At 35.0% G+C, this 24,814-nt stretch overlaps 1 protein-coding gene across 2 annotated transcripts; it reads right to left on the reverse strand.

The window, feature by feature from the left end:
- Positions 1-478: 478 nt before the first annotated feature.
- Positions 479-24,430, reverse strand: LOC136845334 (cytochrome P450 4C1-like). Of its 2 annotated transcripts, none has more exons than XM_067115559.1 (12): positions 24,413-24,430; positions 8,345-8,522; positions 7,646-7,727; positions 6,755-6,858; positions 6,002-6,092; positions 4,082-4,267; positions 3,738-3,810; positions 3,304-3,506; positions 3,009-3,193; positions 2,217-2,385; positions 1,815-1,994; positions 479-904 (listed from the first exon to the last, which is right to left on the reverse strand). In XM_067115559.1, exons 2-12 carry the CDS (start codon positions 8,453-8,455, stop codon positions 726-728), a joined length of 1,563 nt encoding a protein of 520 aa, XP_066971660.1. In that variant the 5' UTR covers positions 8,456-8,522; positions 24,413-24,430; the 3' UTR covers positions 479-725. The 2 variants fall into 2 exon arrangements, with proteins under 2 accessions (XP_066971660.1, XP_066971659.1); XM_067115558.1 differs by lacking the exon at positions 24,413-24,430 and adding an exon at positions 20,644-20,777.
- Positions 24,431-24,814: the final 384 nt, after the last annotated feature.

Genomic DNA, 24,814 nt, shown 5'->3' on the forward strand with positions numbered 1-24,814 from the left:
AATGAATTAATAAACTGTATGTTTGAAAGGTTTTGCTCAATATATATATATATATATATATATATATATATATATATATATATATATATATATATATATATATAAATGTGTGTGTATGTATGTATGTATGTATGTATGTATGTATGTATGTATGTATGTATGTATGTATGTATGTATGTATGTATATATATATATACATATGTATATATATACATATACATGAAAATGTATATATATCTATAGATATGTATGTATGTGTATATATATAAATTATATATGTGTATACATACACACAAACACACACACATATATATACATATATGTATATATATATACGAGTATACATATATATATATATATATATATATATATATATATATGTATATACAGTATATATGTGTTGTGTATCTATCTACCTATCTATCTATCTAATTACCTATCTATCTATCTATACATACATACATATATATACATTATATATATACATATATATAAATACTTGTATTTTCAGTGATGTAATGGCGAATGTCAAAGAATCTGCCCAGCTTACCAATCCAATTACAAAACAATTCACTCATTACTGTTTTAATATTCTTACAACTTGTCCGTTCAACACTGCAAAAATAAAGCAGAACGAAAAATACACCAGACGCTGAATTTTTCTCCTTAGAGAGATTTCTTTGAACCCGAGTCGACTAATTAAGGGAATGAATAATGATGCCTGTCTACTCTTCTGTGCCAGACATTTTCCTCGGGAAGAGTTTCAAATGGTTCCCCTTTTCCGGCCGCAGAATGAGCTCCCCGAGAACATGGACCTGACTCCTGGTCTCCTCGCTCTCGACGCGGAAGTTCCTCAAGATGTGACTCAGGACGATCTTCTCTTCCATCATGGCAAACTTCTGACCTGCAAGGAGCGGACAAAAGAGCATCGATGACTCAGAGCGCATGCGCAAATTGTCGCGTATGAAATCCCCTAATTTGTATCGTCTTCTTTTCTATAACAAAACTTTTTAAGCTTCCAGAAGGCAAGTTATACCAAGAAAATTAGCATGCAGTTCGAATTTATTGAAGTTTCTGGAATACTGGCGTCACCAGATACACAAGTTAAGTATATCTTAGTTTAACCAGACCACTGAGCTGATTAACAGCTCTCCTACGGCTTGTCCGAAGGATGCACAGTTCAAATGACAGCTTGATTTGTGTTCTGGAAAGTATAGATGACAGATCTCTGAACTAAACTTAGTGTTACTTAATGCATTAGGCTACTTTTATATTACTTGACGTTGGTTTGTCAGATTGTATGATTGTGTTTGTTCAATCGAGCTCTGTATACAAACATACACACATTATATATATATATATATATATATATATATATATATATATATATATATATATAATATATATATACATATATATATATATATATATATATATATATATATATATATATATATATATATATATATATATGTATGATGCACAATCACAAGTCCAACTCGCAGTTATACTTTAAATGGGATAATTTGTAACCTGGTGATCAGTTACCGCCTTATACTGGGCTGACAGTACAGTGCCATGCAGTTGATCATGAAGAGTTAGAGGAATTTATTTCTGGTGATAGAAATTCATTTCTCGCTATAATGTGGTTCGGATTCCACAATAAGCTGTAGGTCCCGTTGCTAAGTAACCAATTGGTTCTTAGCCACGTAAAATAAGTCTAATCCTTCGGGCCAGCCCTAGGAGAGCTGTTAATCAGCTCAGTGGTCTGGTAAAACTAAGGTATACTTAACTTATACCGTTCCTCTACTCACCTATGCAATTCCTTGGACCAGCACTGAAAGGAACATAAGCAAAAGGGTGCCTGCCTTTGGAGTTCTCAGGCAAGAAGCGATCGGGATTGAAAATCTCCGGGTTCTGGAAATATTTTGGGTCCCGATGCAGCCGGTATGTCATGATTGTAACGGGGGTATTTGCAGGTATTACGAAGTTACCTGGAAGAAAAGCTTTTAGTTGAAATGTCTCTCTGCTTCTAATTTTTGCAAATTTGTCTTCAACGATTCCAATCCAGATAGATTAAATGTCATGATTTTGAAATTTAGTGTAACTGTAGTGACGTTCTGTCCATCTGAAATGAACAACTGTAGCATGAGTTTTGAAGCCATTCTTGTGAAACAAAGGTGATAGATTTACCAGACAGTCGTACAGGTCCTTACCTATGACCATCTCTTCCATCGTTTCTCTGCCGAAGAAGGGCACAGATGGAAATATTCTCAGCGACTCCTTTATGCAGTTTTCGAGATACTTCAGTTCCCTTAAGTCCTCAGTAGTTACTGGTCTGTCCGGGTTACCAAACACGCTGTCTAATTCGTCATGAACTTTGGCCTATAAAAATCGTCGGAATTTTTATTGAACATAGGTGAACGGCCTCTATTTCTCTGGAGGGCTGTTACTTTCAAATAGCATATTTTCCCAGAAAGCTTTACCAAAGGGGAGCTCCATCTCGAGTAACTGCCCTGTGGGGAGTAGCACCCACAGCAAACCTAGCATGGCGCACTGAAGACAGTGCTCTAGTATCTTTCCGCCTGTCATCCATTCCCTTTTCCCTTTTCTTATATAACTACGCAACTCCTGACTTTATATACCCCCTAGTTTTGACCACTCTTGTAGAAGCAAAGCCGTAACAAAGTCTAGAGACACGACCACCACCGTCCCATTAGCCTACTGCTACTACTAATGCAAAAAAAAAAAAAAAACTTCGTAGTAACATAAAATCTACCCTTGTCTGAGCGTAAAATAATGTAAATGTCTGAAGAAAAAACTATTCAGGCTCCCATCTTCAAACAAGTAAAAGTTTCACTGAACAGAAATAGAAATGTGAGGTCTGTTGGCTTTCAATGATAATTATAATTAACACTAAAAGGCTGTTCCTGAAACTATCAAAGCTTGTATTATTAAGAGAATTCTAGTTTATAGTGTTAGATCTGATGTGTAACATTTTATCTTACTTGAATCTCTGGATGCAGACCCAAGAGGAAGAGTGCCCAGTTGATGGCAGCAGTCGTTGTATCATGCCCTTCGAACATAAAGGTATCTACCTCCTCCCGGATATCCTCGTCAGGTAAATTCATGTTGTCATTTTGAGAATATTCCAGCAGAAGGTCTAGGAAGGCGAGTCGCTTCTTCTTAGACCCTGGGGAGAAAGAAAAATTTACTAACACAAATTCAAGTCATGATTGTGCAGTCGTTGTAAGTCTCACCTTTCTCTGAGTAAGCCTTTTTATGGACATATTCTTAAAATACCTGCAGGGTCTTCTTCCTTCTCCTTCTCTGTGGTTTTTATCCGTTCTTGGAAAAGCCGTCTTCTTTCCCTAATTGTCTTCAGAGAGAATTCATGAAGAATTTTGACAAGCGAGTCACGTTGTTTAGCATAGCCAGATAGCCAGTACAAGAAACTCGAATGCTGCCAGGCGTTGGCTACGCGTTGCTGAATCATGTAGCCAATTCTAATGAAGAAGAAGAGGAAGAAGAACTAAATAAGGCAGCGTAGATCACCAAACTGTAAAGCGTGCGCTGATGAACTAAAGTAGGATATTCACCAATAGAAAATTGATTAAATCATCCAATTAAAATAATAGTTTCGGAATATCTGGAGTATGAACATAGTTTGAGGAAACAGGCAGACTGTTTTATCGTACACCTTCCTAAAGTGAGCAGAGTGAGTTTTAAACGCTTACTTATATATGGCATCGATGTACGCATTTTCACCCTCGTCGTCTTGAGCATTGATGGAAGTTCCCATGGCCGTTTCTGTTTTATTCAAAAAGAAAATGAATCTTAGTATCTGTACGATTAATAATAATGAATCATTTACTTCAGCTGGTTTACTAAAGAGCCTAGAATTATTGAAAATGCAGCATACGACATTTTTATAGCAAACTATACGTCAAATGCCGATTGTTTCAAATGCAATGGTAATATATATTCACGAAAAAAGGAATACTGATATAATGAAACAGTTTTATACAAAATTCAATTTCTAATTCCTTAAATTTACCCAAAGTATTCAACATAAACCCACCACATATGATGTCGAGTGTACATTTCGTAATGTAAGGGAATGAGTTGAAAGGCTTTCCGTCGGCTTTCTTCTGCAGTTTCTTTACCAACTTTTGGCCCTCGTTGTTGAAGACGTCCACGAAGTCTTCGAGGATTTTGAAGTGGAACGCTGGAGTCAGGAGCTTCCTCCTCGAGCGCCACTTTTGTCCTGAAGATTAGACTTTTTTATTATTTTTTATTATTATCTTTGTAAGTGTCATTATTGTAGTTGTTGTTGCTGTTGTGTCTACAAAAATATACTCGCTTTACCACAGCAGACTCTGCCGTAAAATCATTCCTGAAAAACTGTTGACATCTTAGTTAGTTTACCGTTCTGGATTTTATTGCGTTTTTCATACTTTGCAAATTGTACATTCCAACTTATTATATTTCACAACTCTCGCAGTGGATGGGATTGCCTTTTATCCTCCTTTTCATCTAACGTTGAGCTCAGGGTCGAGTTTTAGTCATGATTCTTAATTCGTACAGTGTTCAGGACTGCGAGATTATCATGTATTTAATTTTCTATTGAGTAAAGTTTTGCAATGTTGTCATGACTGTCTTTTAACTGAAAATTCAAAATGTCATTTTACAATATCTCTTATCTTTCTTCAGTTCAGAATTGTTTTGGCATGTTCCTTACTTTCAAATTCAGTTCAGGACTACATTTTGTAATGTAGCTTAATTTCCTGAAGAGTTACGATTTTCCTTTTGGTCATGTTTCTAATTAAATGAGCAGACCAAGCTGATACTTTCATCAAATTTCGCGTCTAGTGCCTGCTCAGTAGTAAACTATTGTCATATTCACCAGTCTTATAGTGTTAAGGAGCAGACCTTTATAATGCCTCTCATTCCAATGGAGTTCAGAACTGTCTGCATAATTCCACAGGTCCTTATTATTATATTCCTCGGAGGGGGTTAGTGCCGTCAGTGCACCTCATGCGGTGCACTGTAGGCATTACTTAAGGTCCTTTGCAGAGTCCCTTCCGCCCCTAGCTGCAACCTCTTTCATTCCCTTTACTGTACCTCCGTTCATACTCTCTTTCTTATATCATCCTTTTCACCCTCTCCTAACAATTGATTCATAGTGCAGGTGAGAGGGTTTTCCTCCTGTTACACCTTTCAAACCTTTTACTGTCAGTTTCCGTTTCAGCTGAACGACCTCATAGGTCCCAGTGCTTGGTTTTTGGCCTAAATAATATATTCTATTCTATTCTATTCTTATTATTATATTGTTATCACTCGTGCGCACTTTCATAAGAAATGAGCCTTCATTTGAAAGAAGATTTAAAACAAATTACAAAAATCATAGTGAATCATATAAGCAAGTGCTATAAAATATATATCACCATGAACTAAGAAGTTCTAATAAAAAAGATGTCTAAGGCTATCAAACAAGCTCTTGGTGTTTAATACTACGCAAGAGTAAAAAGTTGTCTCCAAATCCTTTTTTGAAAGCATATATATATATATATATATATATATATATATATATATATATATATATATATATATATATATATATATATATATATATATATATATATATATATATACCACTTTAAACAATAAATAATGATTTTTTTTTTTATCCTTGCAGGCTTTCGTTGTGGAAGCTGTCACATGAGAGCCAGATTTCCCTTATTTTTGCGACTTCACATATTAACTGATATCGAGTAGATCAGCCTTACTCTCAAGCAGTATTTTTTGAGTGTGGTGACCCTTGGTTATTATCTTACAAAATCTTTCTGGCCTCCATCCATCGTATCTCACTCATATCTTATCTCTAAGTCCGATGAATTTTGTTGTCATCTAGACCAACACCTAAGGGTCTGAAACAATAATCTCTTTTGACAAAAACTGGAGCCAAAGAGAGACTTAAGCGCTTTCGTCCAGAACTTACCAGATGACGTAAGCAATCCTGTGCCAAGCCACGGGTGGAGGAAAGAATAGTCAAAACTCTTTTCTATGAACCTCGAACTGCTGAGCACCACCTGAAAAGTGAAAAGGTGAGAATTAATAAAAAAAAAAAAAAAAAAAAAAACAGCGACGACATATTTGGGAACTCGCCTGCAATTTCGTTGGTGAAGCATGTTCTTTTTGTACGATGTTCCAATATTCTTCATTTAAGAGTTCAAAGCAATAAAAAAAAGGGGGGCGGGGGACGGTTTGTTGGGTGAGTTGGCTAAATAGAACTCACTGTCGCATTGATGTATTAACTGTTGATTAGATTAATCTATTAATGTTAAGAAACCTTGTAATTATCAAAGTCACTTCATAAGCATGGCTCGATAACTGCGTAACATCATAAGCACACACAAGCACAAACACACATTGCACACCTATATATATATATATATATATATATATATATATATATATATATATATATATATATATATATATATATATATATATATATATATATATATATATATATATATATATATATATATATATATATATATATATATATATATATATATAATATCACTATTATTGCATCCTATTGTAATCTAGTGCTGTTTTGCAATCACCATCTTGTCATAGAAACGTAAATAAACTTTATCGTAGAAATTAAATCAGGCAAAAAAACACAAGACAGTATTTTCTTTTAATCTAAACAGCACAGGAACTAGACGTGTATAGAACTTACCTCAACAGCTTCAGCCCCACTGATGAGAACATACGGCTGGGGTCCGATCCATATCCTCACAATGTCTCCATAGTCCCCAAAACTATTCATTTTCGCAAAGAGTTCTGAAATATATATATGCGTGTCTGTGTATATATATATATATAAAATATGTGTATACACACACACACACATATATATATGTGTGTGTGTGTTCCTAGAATTTTGATGCACACTTTGGGCCACTATTTTTAGGCAACATTTCTCTAACATTCTAAATCTCTTGTTGTCCTCAATGCTGAAATTAAGTACAAAAATAAGAAATGATGCTTTGTTACTTAATTTCATTCTCTACTGTTTCAGCCATTATCCCAAAGCCATCATAAGGGCTCCAAAATATTAGTAACGGAACTGCACTCCAATATGTAACTGAGCACAGTCAAAAATTAAATATAGAAATAAGAAACCAAGTAAGGGGGAAAATCAACAAAGAAATTTCACATAGAATGATTCTCCACGAAGCTTCACGAGGCTCCCCCAACTCCGATGAAAGTCCTGATGGCTTGCTGTGTGATACGTTGAATCTCATATTCCCTCCCACACACACAAACACACTAGGCAGAGACAGGGCAATTTGCAATTTCGTTATATTCACAGCGCGAGAGAGAGACAGAGAGAGAGAGAGAGAGACAGACAGACAGACAGACAGAGACAGAGACAGAGACAGAGAGAGAGAGAGTGAGAGATATGTGGTCAGGACATTAACATTTTTGCATTTCTTATTTTCTTTTTGACTGAATAAATCGTCTGTTCAAAGGCACATATTTCCCAAGAGAGGAATTTTCAAAATAGTGAAGGAAACAGGCAGGTAAATGGATATAGAACAACAGGAGCAACAAAACTTAACATTACCTCTTGAGTTCAACGCCATTTCAAAAGAGTTTCCGACTACAGGAAGGCCTTTGGGTCCAGGAAGTTTGTTGAGAACCCATACCTGAAAATAATCATCAAATGCTTCATTCATTTAAACATTTCCATTTCTACACCAAACTAGCTACTTAAAATAAGTTCTATTTTTCAAAACATTGATAGTTATTTAAAGTCTGCATCAGTGTAGGTTCGTCATTAATATTGTCGACGAGAAATTTATTATTTATTTATTGACAAGCAGAAAATTAGTTTAGAAAATATTAAGTTGGGCAAACTGTTGAATCCTTCAAAATCCTAATGACAAGTCTCCAATGGAAAAGACTGCTTTTTTTCTTCTCCTTAGTTGATTGATTGATTTATAGATTTTAGGCATGCATCCCAAGCACTGGGGCAACTAAGGCCATTCAGCGCTGAAACGGAAATTGACGGTAAAAGTTTGAAGGGCGTAACAGGAGGAAAACCTAGCAGTTGCACTGCAAATCAATTGTTAGGAGAGGGTGGACAGTAATACAGAAGAAAGAGAATATGAACGAAGGTACAGTAAAAGGAATGAAAGCAGTTGCCGCTAGAGACCGAAGGGACGCTGCAAAGACCCTAAGTAATGTCTACCCCATGAGGTGCTGACGGGTTCTTCCCCTGTACGGGAGTTGTCTACACTAGTATACACAGTATTTGACTTACCTTCTTTTGCCTCCTCACGAACCAGTGAGACAGAAGAACCAGCAGGAGAGCAACGAAGAAATAGGTTAGGGTATCTGGCAAAGATTTCGATTGTTCCAGAATCCAGTTCATGGCTTCTGAGATGACGCGCAGTCCAAATCAAAGGCGAGTCTGTACACGATCTTTCTATTAATGTTACCTGGAAGTAAATACAGATATTACAAATAAACTGCATCGATACTAATCAGTGATGTCTCTGTGTCTGATACCTAGACATGATGCTACCAGCAAAACCAGCTTGACCCACAGCGGGTCTGGCTTCAGAACAATATGACGACAGTCACTTATACAGCCATCATTTCAATTCCTTTCATCTATTTATCATATATGCATTCATCGTCACAGCTGACATACTCTTTTAACCTTACTCTTCCTAACATTCAGTTTTCTCCACCTGATAAGCACCTAAAACACTCATTTGAGCTAGAATTAACCTCCATTGTCACCACTTACCATCAAAGTGTCAGTCTAGCTATTTTCCCATCAAATTGTCATCTCCCACAAACCTATACCTACAATTGCCCTCACTCAGCGTCATAGCTTTAAATTAGTACAGCTGCACGTGCTGAATCATAGTCTTGACAGGCAAGTGTTTACATCTGGTGGCTTGAAATGTTTGTAAATCACGATAAATGCATAATCTTCATGTGTCCCTGAACATTAATGAATAAGTGGAGGTTTGACCGTAGAATTTCTCTGCTATATGAAAGCTAATTGTTTGGTGAATAAAAACTGCCGTCGTACCGGCTACAGTCATCGACTGTTCCTAGTGTTAATAATTTCCGTATTATGCTATTGGTCATTCTCTTTGATTTAATCTGAACATCAAATTCACAGGACTCACCGGAGGAGCAAAGATAAGATTAAGTCGACGAAAGCTACGGAGACAGTTTCAGACGAAGGCTGAAAACTTGAAGCAGAACCAAAAAAAAACATTAAAAAACGCAACACAGCTGAAAACCATAATCTGAGAGAGAGAGAGAGAGAGAGAGAGAGAGAGAGAGAGAGAGAGAGAGAGAGAGAACAAAAGCATAACAACTGTTATGAAGAAAATCACGTACCATATGACAAAAATTTGCAAAATGCGCCAACTTTTTGACGTCTGTTTAGTAACCAGAAATATACAACCTCTCCGGTGCAGCTCTGAAGTAACATGACATAAGTGGGTCTCAGTTACACATTCACAAAAAAAAAAAAAAAAAAAAAAAAAAAAAGAAATCGGAGCATTTAGTGAAACAGGAACAGAGAAACAGATAGAAACCGTGTGGCGGAGGACTTGCCTAAGTTTGATGGTGTTACGGGATACTCTTTCAGATAAGTTCACAAGATAGGAGTTAACAGATGGGGAGACTACGTTTAACGTTGAGTGTGTAATACCAGAAGTGGAACTGGAGAAGACAGCAAAAGAAATGAGAAGGTTCAGTTGTCAGCGGTTAACATTAAAAACTCTTTGAAAAAAAAAAGTTTATAGACGAATGTGTGTAAGACACTGATGTAATTGAAAATGACGGATTGGAATTTGCATCAAATTGCTTTGAATTACAAGCAAACAGCATTATCGACCGCTCCCCGGTATGTACATTTGAAAGTACGAAAACATGTATATGGTCCTTTTCAAATAAGATACCATCTATTTAAAGGTTATCTTCCATCAAGTCTCCTCTCAGTATCAGCCCCACTCATATCAGATCTAAACCACCGCTGAAATTTCAGAGTTCATATTCATCTGTCTATAGCGGTCCTTCAGCTCGAGCCGGTTACACCTTGACTATCTTTGCCCACGACTGGTGTGCAAACCGTTTCAAACTGGATAGTCCTACCCCTAACCGTCCCTTCTTAACCTATTCTATTCCCGTTGGCTGCCCTCGTCGCCGAAGTCAATTGTTGAACTGGTTATCGCCAGCAGAGCTAATAGGATACAAGGGACGAAGCCTCTTGACATCGTGGTATCCATGGGTAGAGTCCTGGTCAGTCTGCTTAGATTTTGAGCAAGAAATGTCGTAAAGGCGTAGATTCAGTCTTGTGATAATGAGAGCCTCTGCCTACTACTGTTTATAATATATATATATATATATATATATATATATATATATATATATATATATATATATATATATATATTTATAACATATATATATTATATATATAATGTGTGTGTATATACACTGTGTATATATATATATATATGTGTGTGTGTGTGTGTGTGTGTGTGTATATATGTATATATGTATATATAATATATATACATATATATATATATTTATATATATATATATATATATATATATATATATATATTATAAATATATATATATATATATTGTGTACATACGCATATACATGCATATGTTTATATACATACGTACATACATACATATATGTGTATGTATATATAAATACACATAATTTATATGCATATATACAGTATAGTTCGTTTATAGCGAATTCCACGGGACTCGTCTGCAATTCGTTATACAGTAGGCATCATACGTTATAAAAGGAGATACTTGAAATGATTGGGAGACCTCCCTTGTTTTGATACAGAATGAAATCCAGACGGTAACAGTATCGATCCTCGTAAAAGCGTATCAAGATTTCTAATACATTTCAATAAGTCATTGTTAGCTTAAGAACTGGATATGTACTTTAGAGTTTAAAACAAAATTAGGGTTACGTTTGTAGTTTTTCTCTGTATTTAAAACCTTTAAATGAGAAAGTAACACAGCATATTAATCTAAAAAAAATTTCATTACGCATTACATAAAAAAAAAGAGAACTAAACGGTTAAAAAAAAAAACAGTTTCCGCTGTAAAAAGTCAGTTACGGACTTCTGTACTAAAGAGGAAGTGATTTATCTCTGAAAAAATGTCTCCATGTCAGGTAGACTGTTGAACATGCGGTCGGGGACGTCTTTCCTTGTTGCAAGTTTCCGTTGGAGTTTTGCTTGCGACAAGTGGGAGCGATTCTCGGTCTGATATGATTTCTTGTTCTTCTGCTTCACTGGGATAACAGTCGTTTGGTGCTTGATTAACAATAAAATTATCATTTCGTTACAACAGGTATTTTTTTACTCATAAAGTAGTTCGTTATATATCTACAGTTTTAGATTCATTTATTTGAATTAGGTCCGTTATAAGCCTGAATTCGTTACAAGCCAGTACGTTATAAACTTTTCACTTTACACACACACACACACACACACACACACACACACACACACACACACACATATATATATATATATATATATATATATATATATATATATATATATATATATATATATATATACAGGTATATATATATATATATATATATATATATATATATATATATATATATATATAATACACACACACACACACACACACACACATATATATATATATATATATATATATATATATATATATATATATATATATATATATATATATATATATATATATATATATATATATATAATATATATATATATATAGTATATATATATATATATATATAAATATATATATATATATATATATATACAGGTATATATATATATATATATATATATATATATATATATATATATATATATATATAAATATATGATAATAGAAACGAGTCTATAATTCAATAAACTAATTATTTCGATATACGCACAAGGGCATACAGAAAATCACTGATAAAGACAGAGAGAGCAAAACAGAAAAGACGTTAACGAAACCAAGTGATAACAAATGCCGAGTTTAACCGTTCTTCGCCAGTGACTTAAAAGTGTTTACCCGTACTGCGCTGGGCAAAAAGATGAACTAATTTAGATCTTGACCTTGCCCGGTGACCTCTCGCGCACCATAACGTTAACTCGATAACAACCGTTGAACGAACTGCATAGACAATTAAACGTGAAACATTAATGGAAAAGGGAAGCCCATCTGGACGAAACTAGGGAAAATTATACCAGCTTTAGGCATCGAACCCATACCCATATATACGAAGGCTCTGGAAGCAGAGTGAGTTAGAAAAAGGCATCAGGGCAAGGAGTGTGCGCGATGTGTGGAGAAGTGACTGTGAAAGCTCAAACAGACTTGTGAACTTATAAAATTTCTGAATGCCCATAGTACAAGTGAAATTCTAAGTCCACGAATTTTACAATGTGCCTTTTAAGATAAAGAGTCGGTCATTGCTACCCATTGAAAGGTGGAAAAGTTATACAGTTTAAAGACTAAATAAATGTAATTAAGGGGAAACATAAATTTCATTTAAACAACATTAATAAAAGAACTTATGAAATATTGAAAGATAGCCGACATCTGAGGACGATAAGTGAAGTTCCAGCATAGTTAAATATCGAGCAACTTGTTCCTACGGGAAGTGAAAACAAGCAGTACAACAGACAGTTAATAAGAAATTGCATGCCTTCCCATTACATATATATATATATATATATATATATATATATATATATATATATATATATATATATATATATATATATATATAATGTGTGTGTGTACGTATACATATACATGCATATATATATATATATATATATATATATATATATATATATATATATATATATATGATTATTATCACTTTTGTACGTGACTCATTTATCACACATTACCACAGGTGAAAAATAAGAAACAGGGTGTAGGTCCTGACCGGTTTCGACTTTATTTCAAGCCATTGACGAAGGACTGATACAGAGTGTGAGAAGTCACAATATATATACTACAAGAACAGTACTGACGAACATACACAACCGTTATAGGCTCCATATCCCCACTCAGGCCGGTGTCGAGGTAGGGGTGGCCTTTAAAACTCATTTGGCTAAAAATCACAATAGACTCTCAGGGACATTGCTGATAAACAAACCATACCCCACCTCAGATCCACACTGACAGGTGTCATGGAGGCGGAGTTTGGAAACTCATTAACATTACTACCCTCGTACTGTGTTTACAAATATGATAATCCTATTTTCATATATCTCTACTGCCTACCTTAAAGTTTAAACAATTTACAAATTTCTTTTGATATTAAAGGATCAAGTTTATACATCCCTTGACTGATATTCATATTATGGTTGTAACTTTCTTTTATGAAGCTAGATTCAATGATGTTCCTTTTCAGTGCATTATTAGAATATACAATCCTTTTGCCCCTTCCCAGTTGATAGCATGATTGTTCTCACTAACATGTACAAATATACCACTGTTCCCTTGTGCATATCTCACACATTTCTTATGTTGTTCAATTCTTTTTCCAGTGCTTTCCCGGTTTGGCCAATATAAAAGTTGTCACAAGACTTACACGGAATTTTATATACACACCCTTTAATATTGTCTGGGGAGTTCTTGATAAGTACATTTTCATTGTTGTATTGTTCTTAAATGCGACATTAACACCAAAATTCTTAAGAAGATGAGGATATCTTTCATACTATTATTATAAGGCAGAACAAGCAAATTTTTTTGTGTTGTAAGGTTCTTTCTGGTTTGATACATAGTCTTTTTGCCCTTCAAATGCACTGTTTAATACACTATCAGGATATTTCAATTTTTGCCTGCATTCCTAATCTTATCTATTTCATCATCAATATATTCAGGGCTACATACCCGTAATGCTCTTAAAAACATAGATGAAAACACTGACTTTTTAACCTTATTGCTTTGTCCAGAATAGAAATGCACATAGGAAGAAATATTAGTGGGTTTTTCTATACACACTATATTTAAACCCACTACTATTTCTTCGTATGAGGACATCCAGAAACAGTAAGCACCCATCATTTTCCATTTCCATCGTGAATTTAATTGATGGTACTAATTGATTTAACTTAGCAAAAAAGTTTTTACATCTTGGTTCCCTGGCCATACACAAATTATGTCGTCAACATACCTAAACCATGTTACATTACGTGGGATTATGTTGTTTAATATCTTCTTTTCAAAAAATTCCATATATAAGTTACTTAACACTGGGGATAGAGGGTTTCCCATTGCCATACCAAAATTTTGTGAGTAAAATTTACCATTAAATTCAAATTTACAATCTTTTACACATAATTTAATCAGTTCAATTAAAGTACTTTTAGAAAATGGGATATCCAGCTGTGTGTTCTCTAACAATTCAGATAAAAACGCCATCAGATCATCTATTGGCACCTTTGTGAATAGTGATACAACATCAAAACTTACGAGCCTGGATTCACTATTAATCTCTACACTATTTAGTTTATTTATCAGGTCCACATTATTCTTGATATTTGCATTTGAGATGGTACCTACTAATGGGTTGAGAATATCTACTAAGTACTTCGCTAGCTTGTATGATGCGGAACCAACTGAATTGATAATTGGCCTGGCAGGAAAGTTTGCTTTGTGAGTTTTTATTGTACCATACATGTATGGTAGCGATGGAGAAGGTCACACAACTTCTTTATAAGGCTTTCGTTACCTTTTAACAGGTTTTTCACTTTCTTATTGAAACCACTATTCACATTGTCTATCGGGTTCTTATTTAATTCTTTATATGTGTTATCATCACCTAAAAGATTTTGCATTTTAAAATTACAAGGGCGCCTGATATCTGCTTTTGTCAAGTTATTCTATATATTCTGTGTTCTTTTATCTTAAAATTACAAAGGGCGCCCTGATCAGCTTATCTGCTTTTGTCATGTGTATATTTTTATCTTTTTCAGTTCATTAATAGCAACCATAAATCTTTTGGGGACGTTTGTGGTGTCTGATTTTTCATACTTCCATAAATCACTCCCTTAACCATGTTCACTTCTTCATTCGTTAAATCACTATATTTTCCAAATTACACAGTCCTTTAGTTATTTCCACACTGTTCCTTCCGCCATCATTATTGGCGTGATTTATGGAGATAATCAGACACCACAAACGTCCCCAAAAGATTTATGGTTGCTATTAATGAACTGAAAAAGATAAAAATATACACATGACAAAAGCAGATAAATCAGGCGCCCTTGTAATTTTAAATAAAAGTGAATATATAGAAAAATGCAAAATCTTTTAGGTGATGATAACACATATAAAGAATTAAATAAGAACCCGATAGACAAAGTGAATAGTGGTTTCAATAAGAAAGTAAAAAAAAATGTCTTTTTTCTTAAAAATAAATTAAATAAAACCTTATAGTGGTTTCAAAAAGTGAAAAACCTGTTAAAAGGTAACGAAAGCCTTATAAAAAGTTGTGTGTGACCTCTCCATCGCTACCATACATGTATGGTACAATAAAAACTCACAAAGCAAACTTTCCTGCCAGGCCAATTATCAGTTCAGTTGGTTCCGCATCATACAAGCTAGCGAAGTATTTAGTAGATATTCTCAACCCATTAGTAAGGTACCATCTCAAATGCAAATATCAAGAATAATGTGGACCTGATAAATAAACTAAATAGTGTAGAGATTAATAGTGAATCAGGCTTGTAAGTTTTGATGTTGTATCACTATTCACAAAGGTGCCAATAGATGATCTGATGGCGTTTTTATCTGAATTGTTAGAGAACACACAGCTGGATATCCCATTTTCTAAAGTACTTTAATTGAACTGATTAAATTATGTAAAAAGATTGTAAATTTGAATTTAATGGTAAATTTTACTCACAAAATTTTGGTATGGCAATGGGAAACCCTCTATCCCCAGTGTTAAGTAACTTATATATGGAATTTTTGAAAAGAAGATATTAAACAACATAATCCCACGTAATGTAACATGGTTTAGGTATGTTGACGACATAATTTGTGTATGGCCAGGAACCAAGATGTAAAAAACTTTTTGCTAAGTTAAATCAATTAGTACCATCAATTAAATTCACGATGGAAATGGAAAATGATGGGTGCTTACCGTTTCTGGATGTCCTCATACGAAGAAATAGTAGTGGGTTTAAATATAGTGTGTATAGAAAACCCACTAATATTTCTTCCTATGTGCATTTCTATTCTGGACAAAGCAATAAGGTTAAAAGTCAGTGTTTTCATCTATGTTTTTAAGAGCATTACGGGTATGTAGCCTGAATATATTGATGATGAAATAGATAAGATTAGGAATGCAGGCAAAAAATTGAAATATCCTGATAGTGTATTAAACAGTGCATTTGAAGTGGCAAAAAGACTATGTATCAAAACCAGAAAGAACCTTACAACACAAAAAATTTGCTTGTTCTGCCTTATAATAATAGTATGAAAGATATCCCTCATCTTCTTAAGAATTTTGGTGTTAATGTCGCATTTAAGAACAATACAACAATGAAAAATGTACTTATCAAGAACTCCCCAGACAATATTAAAGGGTGTGTATATAAAATTCCGTGTAAGTCTTGTGACAACTTTATATTGGCCAAACCGGGAAAGCACTGGAAAAAGAATTGAACAACATAAGAAATGTGTGAGATATGCACAAGGGAACAGTGGTATATTTGTACATGTTAGTGAGAACAATCATGCTATCAACTGGGAAGGGCAAAAAGGATTGTATATTCTAATAATGCACTGGAAAGGAACATCATTGAATCTAGCTTCATAAAAGAAAGTTACAACCATAATATGAATATCAGTCAAGGGATGTATAAACTTGATCCTTTAATATCAAAAAGAAATTTGTAAATTGTTTAAACTTTAAGGTAGGCAGTAGAGATATATGAAAATAGGATTATCATATTTGTAAACACAGTACGAGGTAGTAATGTTAATGAGTTTCCAAACTCCGCCTCCATGACACCTGTCAGGTGTGGATCTGAGGTGGGGTATGGTCTGTTTATCAGCAATGTCCCTGAGAGTCTATTGTGATTTTAGCCAAATGAGTTTTAAAGGCCACCCCTACCTCGACACCGGCCTGAGTGGGGATATGGAGCCTATAACGGTTGTGTATGTTCGTCAGTACTGTTCTTGTAGTATATATATTTGTGACTTCTCACACTCTGTATCAGTCCTTCGTCAATGGCTTGGAAATAAAGTCGAAACCGGTCAGGACCTACACCCCGTTTCTTATTTTTCACCTGTGGTAATGTGTGATATATATATATATGTATGTATGTATGTATGTATATATATACATTTATATATATATATATATATATATATATATATATATATATATATATATATATATATATATATATGTATATATATATATATATATATATATATATATATATATATATATATATATATAGACAGAGAGAGGGGAATTAGAATTTCTCATAATGCTTAAATAGCTTACAAATCACGAAATGGCCTTATGCAAATAGTATACAAATCAAGGAAAACTGCAAGAGAAGAGACCAAAAACTTGAACAAAACCCCAGATGAACACCCACAATCCCCATCACCTCAATTCTTTACCAACAAATCGACAAACACACTGATACGCATATTGACCCAGTGGTCATCAATCTCGTCTCACCAGCAGCAGACCTGGGGTTGATCCCAGCAGGCTGAAAACGATTTAGGCCCGTTTACTACAAAATAAAAAAAAATCCATTGTGTCCTCTGTTGACACAAGCAGTGAATTATATACGTAGCAGTTAGTCGACTGTGATGGACTATAGCTAGAAGTGATAAGGGCACATGGTTAGGTACATCATTCCCTCTCCTCAAAAATTTTACACATACACATATATATATATATATATATATATATATATATATATATATATATATATATATATATATATATATATATATATATGTATATGTGTGTGTGTCTCTCTCTCTCTCTCTCCCTCTCTCTCTCTCTCTCTCTCTCTCTCTCTCTCTATATATATATATATATATATATATATATATATATATATATATATATATATACACACACACACACAAGCATTTTTCCCCTCGGTGTACCATGGCGCTAACCTCCGTGTGTTCAGTAAGTACATTGGGATGAAGTTGCTGGCCCCTCCCAACCAACGGATGTTCAAGGCGACAGCGTCTGGAGTCTCTTTGCGGTCACCCATCCACGAACTGATCAGACGTAACATATCTCATACGAGCAATATAATGACCGTGTTTAGACGCTAATGAAATTTTGTGATAAATCGTCAGTAAGTCTTATGATTATCCGACAAAAAAAAGAAAAGTAAGAAAGAGAGAAAGAAAGCCACATAAATAGAAGCCGAGGTGCACAAATGACCTTCCTAAGAGAACAGACTAAATGACATCAAACGCAGTTGGGCCATTCTTACACTGCAAATATTTTGTAACCTTATAATAAGTATATTCTGAGACGATGCTGTGTCACTGTTGACATTTCGAATGAAAACATGTGAGGCAGCAGGAGTCGGACAGAACTTGGCCTTGAAGACGCATCTTGTACCCACTGAATGACCTCCTTTTAGCCATGAGGTTTTTATCCACTTTTTTCCCCCCTCTGTAATTATGTGAGGGAAGCTGTCAGTGGGGAGTGGCTGCTTTCGCTCCCGCACTTTGCTAGGTTAGTAGTTATGTCATTCTTGACACTGCAGGTGTCGTTGGCACTACATTTTCTTACAAAATGCGATAGTTGTTTTGATAGAACTTTAGTGCATTACTCTTTCTTATATCAATGACTAATCTGCTGTCTTTTGCTGCCTTTCTTAATTAATCATCTCGGTCGTAATGACAGCAGATAGAGCTGATGAGGTTACCAACCGCTTTTTTGTTTACAGTCTTGCTTTTGATAGTACTGACTCTTCATGCTCTGGTTGTTATAATTGCTGAAGAGAAGCGTCTTCATAATGACAGAAATGATGATGGTAGAGTTCTTGTTGAACTAATTTGTTGACGCCCTTGGCTGTGGTGACTGGGTTACTGGTCCCCTGACCCTACCAAGGAAGTTATGTTTATGATTATTTTGTTTGTCTGTCTATTGACGATACAAAGAGGAAAGTAAACGAGAGGATTGTAATGAAACTTGGTAAACGTATTCACTGTGACCCCTGTAAGATGGACTTCTGGGAGGAAGATGTTTTGACTGTTTCCTGTAAAACCTTCCCTAAACTTCCATGGATACTGCCTAAAGTTTATAATCTGAAGTGAGTTACCTAGTGAAAGTTTCTGTAAAATTAAAACGAAATCTGTTCATTCTTTATCGAAATATTGTGTTCAGTCTCTAGTTTCCTTTTTTAGCAGCTTGTTGCTAACGGCGACAGCTGCAATAAGACTGATCATTAGTTACGATGCTGTAGCTTTAATCTCAGGCGTTTGTGATAGCAGCGGACTTTTTTTCCAGAGTGATTATTATTTGTTTGTGTTGCTTCTATTGGCTGATGGTTGAACTATGTTGTTTTCGATGTTGTTATTGTTGTTTAATACTTAACTTACTGCGTGGAAACTTAAATAACAGTCAGTCAATGTGACTTCTCATCAGGAAGAGCTATAGGCTACATGAAAATCTCCGTTGCTAAATATTTTCTTAATGATTTATATGTTCCCCGATTCTGCCTTTACACTTGTGCGAACCGCTCATACATTTATAGGTACAGCGGTACATGCATACGTATAATTTTTGTTTCCTTTTTTTTCTTTAATTCATAGCATCATGCAACCACTTGCACGTGTATATCTGCCTTATTCTGGGCTTACTTTGTTTATTGCAGACGCAGTAAACTTATTTACACCATCTCAACACACACAGTAGGAGACCGCTGTGAAGGCGTCAAGGACCTATATTGCGCAATTGTGTTTTGTATCTTTGTGAACACTTTCAACGTAATAAAAAAGAATGAACGTATGGATTTTTTTCGTGCGCTGTAACTGCCTCAGTCACACAATATGATATTAATAAGCAAGCAGGTCTTCCCTTCTCATATTTTGTTGTATATCTTATCTATGTTATACATCCACACCAGCATCACTTTCTTCCCTTCTGAGAAACTAGTATGTTTTACCCAAACTGTGATGCTTCTCCAAGGAAATATGTAATAATAATAATAATAATAATAATAATAATAATAATAATAATAATAATAATAATAATAATAATAATAATAATAATAATTTCACGTAATATCATGAGCATTAAAATGGAGGAGTAACACCCGCACAATTTTCGTTGTCTAGCAAACAAAAGTATCGTTCTTTCTATTCTCCTTCCTTATAAATATAAACATATAATAATACTCAGGTTTTCAGTCACTTTTCACTGGATATTGATGGATGTAAGGCAGTTAATCATATTAACAACGATTCCAGTATGGCTTTTACCGTCACATTTCAACAGATTAAATGCACCAAAATCGGTCAACAAAATTCGCCCTTTACCTGCGATGTTCCGAAGTTACCGATGAAGTTCAGCACGTCGGAATGGCGTCATGGCACTCTTGTGACCTTTGTCTCCTCTCCCTCTCCGTCTCTCTTGGTTCAGCACTGGACCAACAATGAAGCGATAACAACAGCAGGAGTTGTTGACACTCCGGCCTTGAGTTCTGGCACTCTGTTCAACCAAAGCTCGCTTATCTTCTCATCCACTTATAACCTTTTTTTGTTTAGCATTTTTATGTCTGTCGCTCTTTCAATGTAATGCTGAGATGGCACAAATAAATAAACCTCACAGAAACCCGGTGAAATATAAACGCTACTTTAGGTTTGTTGCAGAAATAAGGAAATGTTAAATGTCGCAGGTTCGTTTCCTGATTCTTCAACCGCTTCTAGATTTTTTTTCGTACTGCCAGACTCTGGTTTTAGATGCAGCGACCAAGAAGTCCGGTAATCTGAGAAGGAGAAAGAGTGAGAGAGAGAGAGAGAGAGAGAGAGAGAGAGAGATGAACGAATTCCAGAGATCAGCAGTGAAGGAAAGAAATAGCTCTCATACCTTTCATGAAGAATGGCTGATTCTTAGATTATAAGATTATAACCGTGAGAAGTATGGATAAATAAAGCTTTTGATGAAAAGAATGAAAAGCTAAAGTGAGAGGGTAAAACACGTAGGTATACTATGAAAATTGGTGAAAGGAGCAATTATTACTCCATCGACAATAGCGGATATAAAGCAGTTAGACAAAAAAAAAAAAAAAAAACATAAAACCATAAGCAGAAAAGTTGGACAACAGAACTTTTTGCTAACCTTTGCCAAATGCCTAAATTATATCATGAGTGGCGAGAGAAGTCACTTTCAAGTCCCACTGAGAAAACGACTCACAATTAGAAAGTTAGAAAGGGAGGTCCTCAGAAGATCTTCCTTCGTGGATTCAGTCTGCCGACATGTGAAGAGACAACGGGATTCATTGTCTTTGGGAAAGTGAAAATCAATTAGTTTCAAGAAATTCGGCGATGTTGGAAGTTAAACCAATTAGACGGTAACTGAAAAGAGTAAAATCAGTACAGCCACGTTTCCACAGGAATCCAGTCACAGAAACACTCTTCCTGGACTTAACCAATATCCACTTAGCGAATTATGGCTTTTGTTGAGGATGATTTACTCTGCTCAACAGTAGGAATATCCCTCTGTGGTGCACAGACAACAGAAGATGAGGAGTTTACACCAGTACTTGCGTTGTTCTTTATATGAAAAATGTTCAAACACCTGTCCTGAAGGGTAAAGCAGAGTTATGGAATGGAATAGCGATGACAAACCTTTACCTCATCAAAACCTAGTGTCCCAGGCTTAACCATCTTTACAAAACCAGGTTTATGCAGCTAAGTTGCCAAAGTAATGTGCACTGCTGCTTTATAGCATCCAATGACACGATCGAATCAACCATAAAAAAGCATATTAATGAGTTAACAGGACTTGCCCACTTTGCAACACACTGGAATCCTTACCACCATTTCCTAAGTCACGACAAAGTCTCCTGAAAGAGACTTATGTAGCAAGACCAAACTCCTCTTGGTAGTTGAAATACAATCTTATTCTGAGGAGAAATCAGATGATGAGCCTACTAACTGTATGCAAAAACAAGCAAAATTATTCTGCAAATCCAAAGCCATCAAAAATGCAATTTACAGTTATCACAACATAAGATTATTTATAGGCAGAGGTCCACCTGTAACATGATTAGCACCTTAAGAGCGAAAGGCCTAGGAGTTGTTGTTTAACATACCAGACAATCAGCTCCACAAACTAATGGATCATTTCTCACTTCTTGTTTTCTTTTGACAAATGCATTATACTAGGTTCCTCTTGAAAAAAATGCATATTACCAAATTCCTCTTGACATATGCAATGAATGATCATGGCATTGGTTCCATACTTTAAATTAAGAGCAACAGTTAATTGTACGCAACAGACTTTTCAGTACCAATTTAAAGCAAGACATGGTTAGCCTTCCAAGTAGAATGAAACATTGGGCATTACCGTAACTGTGAAACAATTTATTTCTTGAATCGACCAGTCAAAATCACAGGTGGTTCTTCTGAAAGATAACAAACTTTGCTTATATAACTTCTGGACTAATTTAGTCAGTATCAGCCATCTGTTCAACATGCAGCAAACTCTGTCATTCTTCACTCTGACTTTGTCAGCAGAAATGCCTAACAGCGGTTTGAGTCCACTTGTATTGTGTATCTAAACACAAAAATCAACTGTTTGTGGTGTAAAGCAGTGAGTATATAGCTGGAAGTTTAGATTTGCCTTTTACCAGTAGAACAGTTTTGAATTTCAAATGTAAACATTGTGTTCTGACTTTTTTTATCACTAGTATTTGTTGGTTCCCTAGAAACTGGGGTATTCACAGCATTACGAAATACTGTCCCGTGCAAAAAATAGATTAGTCTTACTTTTACAAGACTTTTTTATATATAGCTATTGTTCTGCTTGTGATCAACTGTCTTTTTCAAAGATATTTGAAGAGTCCTTTAGTTAGAGGTAACGAACGCAATTTATAGTAGAGACCCATCGAATCTTATATTTAGTTTTCTGTAACGGAAATGTATCGTTTTCTATCATTTACTTCGTGTCACCTCAATACAAAGTTATGGTAAATCCAATATTATTTCATATAAACACTTTATTCCTGCTTATGTACAATTCATACCATCAACTAAGTTATAGATATGTCCCATATACCCAAAAGGTTTAAGTTTTCCTTGTGTTTGTACCGAGCGATCGATTAATAATACCCGTCATCGTTTATTTTCACTCTATTCATTGAATGAAATTTGCTTGCATATGTTTGTATTCCAAAGTAGGAGGGTGTAAATGATGGTTTTACTGATATTTTGTAGTTTGTCCTAAACTCTGTAAAATATAAGGGTAGAATTAATAACAAATATTTTCAGGGAAATGAAGATCGGCTTCTTGCAGTGTGTTACATAGCGAGAGATACAGCTTGAGTATTGGTATCAAAGCAAACGAGTTTAATGTGAATTGGTGAAAGTTATAAAATGGATAATCATTATCGTTATAATTTAGGGGGGAATTTCACAACCTTCAACCATCTTATGTAAGGAAAAAAAATTATAGCCTATCAAATCACTCACTACCATCTTCTTTATTCCTTCATACAACTGGCAGCGCTTGGCATATCTTATTCCAATTAAATTAGAATAGAGAACCACTGATTGTCTGGTATAAGACTTTACAAGTACAACTGTGAGGCGGAATTATTTTTGGTGAGGTCAGGACTTTTTTTTTTTTATCCAGAACTCTTGATTTTTGCACATTTCCAGTAATCAGGCGATCTCCGACAACGTCCTAGTGTTTGATTTATCTATTTTTCGTTTTATCAACGTCCATGCCTTGGTTTCGTGCTGAAGCATCCAATTTCTTTTTTTTATTCCGTGTCGGGAATTTCCTCGACAGATGTCACTGATTTTCGTTGTGCCGATAGACTGCACGATCAACCCACGTACTAAGAAAGTGACTTAGCCCCCATAAGACCAACAAAAGCACAACAACGAACTTACAACCCCCACGCCCGCAACACGAAACACGTGGGCTACACGACTGCCTACAATCTCAAGAAATCACTGAAATTTAATTACAACTAACACAACACCGCCGCAGCACAAAAACGCCCAAACAGTTATTCTCACCCAGTCACTCTCATTACAAGCTACAACTGTGTAGGAGCACTCACAGTTTCAGACTTACACCAACTTTTGGGAGCTCAAACACACAAGTCTATTTAAAACGAGATCCCCGGAGAGACAAGGAGTCTGTGAAGCAAGTGGCGAAAAAGTATAAATGTTCCCTGTCCAGGCGGTTGCTAACTGGGCAAACCTGAAATAGTTCAAAGTTACAATATATTTTTAAATAATGCGTTAACTCAAAAAAAGTGGTTCAAACAAGCAACAAGATTAAACTTTAATTGCTTACCCTGTTGGTACGTGCATTTTAGCAAAATATGCAATAAGTCGTGTTCATGATGGTGATTGTACAGTGACCAGTACAGTTCCCGCCTTTACTAAAAATTCTATGAAACCCAAAAATCGGCGGGAGTTTCTGTCTATATGATCTCGTTCACTGAACTTTTTCGCGACAGTTTATCATTAC

The sequence above is a fragment of the Macrobrachium rosenbergii genome, chromosome 13 (assembly GCF_040412425.1).
Source record: "Macrobrachium rosenbergii isolate ZJJX-2024 chromosome 13, ASM4041242v1, whole genome shotgun sequence".
Classification (NCBI taxonomy): Eukaryota; Metazoa; Arthropoda; class Malacostraca; order Decapoda; family Palaemonidae; genus Macrobrachium; species Macrobrachium rosenbergii.

Bases quoted from the DNA above. Each gene is read 5' to 3' on its own strand.
- LOC136845334 (XM_067115559.1), bottom strand. From the start codon at position 8,455: ATGAACTGGATTCTGGAACAATCGAAATCTTTGCCAGATACCCTAACC. The intron at 6,859-7,645 runs GTAATGTTAAGT...TATATATTTCAG, and splicing joins AATGGCGTTGAACTCAAGAG to AACTCTTTGCGAAAATGAAT. The intron at 4,268-6,001 runs GTAAGTTCTGGA...TCTAATCTTCAG, and splicing joins AGGATTGCTTACGTCATCTG to GACAAAAGTGGCGCTCGAGG.